The sequence below is a fragment of the Labrus mixtus genome, chromosome 6 (assembly GCF_963584025.1).
Source record: "Labrus mixtus chromosome 6, fLabMix1.1, whole genome shotgun sequence".
Taxonomy (NCBI): domain Eukaryota; kingdom Metazoa; phylum Chordata; class Actinopteri; order Labriformes; family Labridae; genus Labrus; species Labrus mixtus.
The window spans coordinates 16,418,517-16,424,550 of NC_083617.1; the positions used below are offsets into that span (position 1 = coordinate 16,418,517).

Here is a 6,034-nt window from a genome sequence, read left to right on the forward strand (position 1 = left end):
CCATTTCTTAGTGCATTCCACCATCAGCTCCTGATAGGAAGCCACAAACTGGAATTTGGATGCATGCTTCCCCACACGTTGCAGTCTTTTCCAAACCGAAGCCATGTTTCTTTTGGGAGAGTTTCTTTGCACCTATCCCGCCCTAGACTTCCTTCTTCTGGGCTCCTTCGCACAATATCACGAAAATCTTTTATAGATATTTGATCATATCCCACACGAGTAGGTGCATAGTTACTGTTTTACCGGAAGCGCGCGCACACACACACAAAAAAAAGATAAAAGACACCCAGTCGTGGCTGCTGGTCTTTTTTTTGTTTAAAATCTCCCTGATAAATCCAAACGTGAGGACACGAAATCTCTGTAGTGGATGATGGCTGATTTGACGGCTCGCATGATGTTGTGGAGAAAATTAATCCATAATTGTGGAAAAAAATCTGATTAATATTCCACTGGGTATTGAATCCTATTTCAATCTGGTGATCTTCCTGCAAAATAAATACAGAAGACAAGTCAGTAGAGCAACAGTGAGACTATAAAACCCCGGAGTATCCTCACTGATTTTCTGATGTTAAAGTGCCTCTAGTAAAGCCTCAGATACAGTAATGCTTTGTCTGTTTAACAGCTTCTCTGTTATCATGGGCTGTAGCGAGTTTATCTGTAACACTTTGTTAAGGTGTGTTGAAGTGTCCTGGACCACCACCACGTAGTAGTGTGTAGTGCCGGGGGGGTTATTTACTGGAATGTGCGATAATAATAAAAAAAAATTAAAAAATGAATGTATTGAAACAGTGACAGAAAAAGCAATGACATTACATTAAAGCCATGTCGTGTAATCCACTGAATATATAAAACCCAGCACCGTGAGGCTGACACTCGAAACTGAGGGTTAACATTTTTTTGTAAACATGTAATATTTTTGAGGATTGACTCTGAATCCAGGGAATAGTCAGAGCCGCTGCTCCACTTCAGCTGCTAAGGCTAACAGCATTATAATGTGAAACTAGGTTAACTGTGACTGTGTGACACTCACCTTAATGGGATATCCAAAGCAAGTATTCGTACCTACAATGTCAAGAAATTGGCGAACTGTCTGTAACAAAGTGCAATCCCGAGCGACGGCAGCCCTCCCAGCAAGCTAGTTATCTATCGCCTTCTTTTGCAGCACTTCCAAAACCAACCCTACAGCTAGCTAGTCTGCTAGCGACCACTGTTAGCCATCACAACACCGCTGCCTGCCGCTTGACATGCATCCACAGGTAAGTGGAAGCCCCTGGACCGAGTCACAAAACACATATTATTTAAGCCTGTCCCCCAAAAGTAAGTTCAACTAGAGTGTGTCAACCTCATTGCAAAAGATTCCTACTTCAGAGTTGACCAATTGTTACAAATAGTTAGACCGCTCTGCTCTTCTGGAGTTTTGTAAAGTTACCCGTTGTTTAAAACGAATACGTGTATGGGTTTTCAAAATAAAACCAAAATAAGATAAAATAAGATAATCCTTTATTTATCCCACAAGGGGGGAAATTTACATTGTTACAGCAGCAAAGAGCAGAGATTGCAGACAAAAAAGTGAACACAGTACAATTTAAATAAAAAAAAGGAAAAAGAAGAATGTAATTAAATATGATCATATTTAATTTACAACCATCTACTACTCTGTTTTTGCACATTTACATTTAATCTTTCATATTTAATTTACAACCGTCTACTACTCTGTTTTTGCACATTTACATTCAATCTTCCATATTTAATCTTCCTATTTAAGACTAGTAATGCTTAGTGAAATCCTGGTTGTATATATTCACATTCTTATTTTGATATCTTTTAGTACTTATTCACTTTGTAGTTAATATTACATTGTGTTTAGATTTGCTAACATTGTGTTTTTTACTCATATTGTGTGTTTGGATAACCTGCTGCTGTAACGCCACAATTTCCAAGTTTGGGATCAATAAAGTAATTATATTCTATTCTATATTATTATGATACAACTAAGCTGCTGATGGTCGTAGAATAATCGACATGTTTGTGCTATTTTATAAAGATCCTTAACTTATCTGGTTAGAATTTGTTGTTTTCTTTTTAAAGGATAAATTCGCAACAAACAACGACAACGCACATACTTTTGTGTTGAGCGACATCTGATTTTGTTTTGAAGGCTAATCTTCATACTTCCGGTTTTGGACCAACTCATTGTGAGAGTTTTGACGCTTTTTCGTCTCTCCATCATTTCGCCTGCCGCCTGGATGACTGAAGGCTGAAGAAACGCCCCCGGGCATCAGCCATTGGTGGGATTCTTTTGTCACTACCAGATTGTTTACAGATTCATGAGGGATTTCTGGGTTTTTAACACATTAGGTTAGATCGAAAAATATTGAATCCTTGACTTTAATTGTGTAAAAAGGCTTGATGGCATTTGCCCTGAAATGATTTCTGCTTCATATGATCTATTTGCTCAAATATCCATTTGTTGTGTATGATTTCCCCAGAGAACACATTTTTTGGCTGAATGATGAATTATTTAATGGCAAGTTGACTTTTATCAATAGCACTTTAATTGGGTAAGACTTTCTTAAATCCAACAGCAGCCTATAGCAAAGTCATGTCAAAGATTTTGGATGAAAACACATCACACAACACATAGATCACAACACATAGATCAATCAGGACATCAGAGATTAAAAACTCCTCCTCTCAGGTTAGTGCTAATGAGCATGCAACTTCCTTTTCCTGCTCCTGTCACATTAATAAGTGAGTGTTAACCTTGTAGCCCTGCATGCCAGGGGGTCTTTTTCACATGTTAAGTGTAAATAAACCACCTATCCACTCAACAGAAATCAATATCCCTCCTCTCAACATACACAGCACACACACATAGCCACACATCCCTCACTGCCTGGATGTGACCACAGGCTTGTAAATGCATAGCAGGCAGGGGAAGCAGGAGGAAAGGCGCCAGCACTGCAAGGGAATACAATATGAAGCAGATTAATTTAATCTAAAAAACAAAAGATAGGGGCCTAATAACAGGAAATGGATTTCTCATCCTTTTATATGTTGCTTCAGGATATATGTATGCTGCAAGAGGGATGGTAGATTTGATTTTGTTTTCCATTTTTTGAAGGGGCTGGATGGTAGAGAGTCTGAAAACATCAGATAGATGGAGCAGAATATAATATATATATATATATATATATATATATATAATCTATAATATTTAAATAATATTAAATAATATATAATAATATAAATAATATTATATAAAATAAGGACCACTACTGAGCTCTACTGATTCTTTATGTTATTTACATACATTCACCCAGGAGTCAAATTTGCTCTTTTGGTGACCACAGAGATTTTAGTGGATATGATTGCACCTTTAAACATCCACAACACTGAACAATGAAAAATGAGCTTTGTGATTTGGATGGTTTTGCATTTTAGTCACAGAAAGAATGTTGACATTTTTGTTGTCCTGATGTAAAATAATGCCAACTTTAAAATTTCAAGGAAAGTTCCTCATCCAATTCTGACATTTGTAAATTGAAGTTGTATTTTTTTATTTTAATGTTATCAATAATTATCCCCAATTTAACAAAATTAGAAATATATGTTATGCTGTATGTTTTTTTAGGTCAACTATTAATTTCTATTAAACATTCAAAACACAAAGCAGTATTTCAGACCCGCTGTCATTCAATCATTTGTTAACTGAGAAAATTTGAGGGTTTAGGGTCAGAGCCGCTTTGACAGCAGGGGGCCTTCTGATCCTGCTGCACTGTGTTGCCTGTTTACATTTTATTCTGACAGATTACGGCAAATCCCCCTCCATGCGTAGAGGAATGCTTTGATGTGACAAATGACCCTGTGCTAAATGACGCTTTGTGTGTCTGCCCACATGTCAGCAAGGGCCTCATTTCATACATAACACAGGAGGGAGGACAGGGCTCGCTGCTGGTGTGTGTCTGCATCAAAGGAAGAGTGCATTAAAAAAAGACAGTGAGAGTAAGATGCAAAGGTCAAGTGGAGTCCTGTTTGCACACATCCTTCCTTTTTTTGTGCCTGATTCCTGAAAACACAAATGATCTACATCCCTCGTTCCAAAATGGCAATTTCCATTTTTATGCAGCTTTAATAGTTAAACTGTTGGGGAAAAAAACAGAGAAGGCAGATCCTCATAATCTCTCACAGCAAAAGCGATTTCATCCCTTAATCACTCTAACAACTTTAATGCTGCACAAGGGAATGGTTTCATTTGCAAACACATTCCTCTCAGTCTAAATCACAAAGCGGGGCTGCAGTAGAGTAGAGCGCTATCCCCCCAACTGAGATGTGCCCTATTTGGCCCAAATAAATTCTGGCTCTGGATACTGTTAGTTCTCAAGTCAGAGGAAATGATGAATTTGAAACTGACAGTGACTGTTGATAAACGATTACTTGATACATTGCAGTTCAAAAAGAGAAAAGTTTCAGCTCTTGATTTAAGTGTTTGTTTAGCTACACAAATTATTAAGTTATCCATGCAAAAAGACCATCTGCTCCTGCTACAAAACGCTTATTGCTTCCATTATTCTATGAATCACATTATCTGTGTTGCCCCATTGCACAATTTCTCAGTAGCAGCAGACTAATTTAAGGCTCCATATTGATCGTACAGTAATAATGTCTCCAACCCGCTGCACAGGGAGGGTGGAAGTTTCACACCTAACTTCACTCTCTGCTTCCCTTTGTTGAGAGCCAACAAAAATACATCCTCCTCCAGGATCTGAGCCAGCTCTTCAAGCACAGAGACTGTGGCGTTTGGTGTTAGACCACTTGAAAAGAGCTGTTAACAAAGCAGAGTTCTTTAGATATAAGCCAAGTGAGTCTGAGCCACTTCAGTGGAGCACAGATAGCCAAAAGTATCAACGCTGACAGCACTGCTGGAGCACTCCTTTTTTTACTTTACTGCTTTCTGTCTGCTGGAATGTATTGTGATTGATGCACTCTTACCTTCTCTTTAAGCTCCTCTGTGACTTGGTATTGTTCTCAAGAAATGCACCCTAATATCTAATAATTATGCAGTTGTATTGGGAAAGATGGGAAGTACATATATGTGCTGAAACTGACCCCTATTTATGGCAAGAAGTACACAAAATCAATCAGGCTTTAGGACAAACTAAGACACTTTAATTCACTAGAACGTCAAATGTGTATTCATTCACAGCTACAACACAACACAGTGCCAAGTTCTCTGGAAATCATTGAATCTTCCAAATAGGGGAAATCAGGACAATCTGTACATTTTAGTAGAAAGACTAGTGCCATGTTGGTTTTGGGCTGATTAAAAAGATTTCTGACTTAAACATTGTCACAAGGATTGCCAGACATGTTGTGACTGGAAATGATGCTCTAATGTTTGTTAAAGTAAAAGGTAGTGTTAGTGATTACGAAGAGAGGAGAACCCTTCATGTTTATCCCCCATCTATCATCTAGTCAAACCCATACACAAACCTGAACATCACTGACTGTATTCTAGCCCATGCATCAGACCATACTCTCCTCCTTCTTTATTGTGCTCGTCTCCCTGTGGAGATGTGAGTGCCATGCCTGCAGTGCACGATAAGCATCTTCTGCTTTGAACTGTTCCCACCCTGACTCACGGCAGATTGTCTGCTGGTATCTGCTGCTCGCCGCTCAGTTACAGGAAGTCTTGTGTTTCCGGGTGGATGACTGGACTTAAAGATGGATGAAGGGTATGGTGCTTTCCTCTTGGATTGCTGCCATCAAAGCAACAACTGGGTACAATATGGGTTTAATTGATATGCTATTTGGTATAAAAAAAAAAAAAGGACTGGATTGTATAATCTGAACACCCTCTTTAAAAAAAGTTGTAATACTAAATAAGGCTTGTTTTTCTCACAGTGTGAGTTCCATTAAAAGCTACAATGATAAGATGATCAAGAGTGTTTAAGTGGTGTGTCAAGCAAATAATTGACGTTCTCAGGTTTTGGATGTTTTGAATTTGTTGAGGGACAAAGTAAAACATTTAAAG

The 6,034-nt window shown here is 38.3% G+C and overlaps 1 protein-coding gene across 1 annotated transcript in view; it reads right to left on the reverse strand.

Annotated features, from left to right (window-relative positions):
* The window catches only part of ehbp1 (EH domain binding protein 1), a 146,707-nt gene extending 145,581 nt beyond the window's left edge, over positions 1 to 1,126 (reverse strand). Inside the window, 2 exon segments of the mRNA XM_061040269.1 lie at positions 2 to 481; positions 1,025 to 1,126. Of these exon segments, the coding sequence (XP_060896252.1) occupies positions 2 to 105 (104 nt within the window). The 5' untranslated portion in view covers positions 106 to 481; positions 1,025 to 1,126.
* Between the last annotated feature and the right edge of the window lie 4,908 nt (positions 1,127 to 6,034).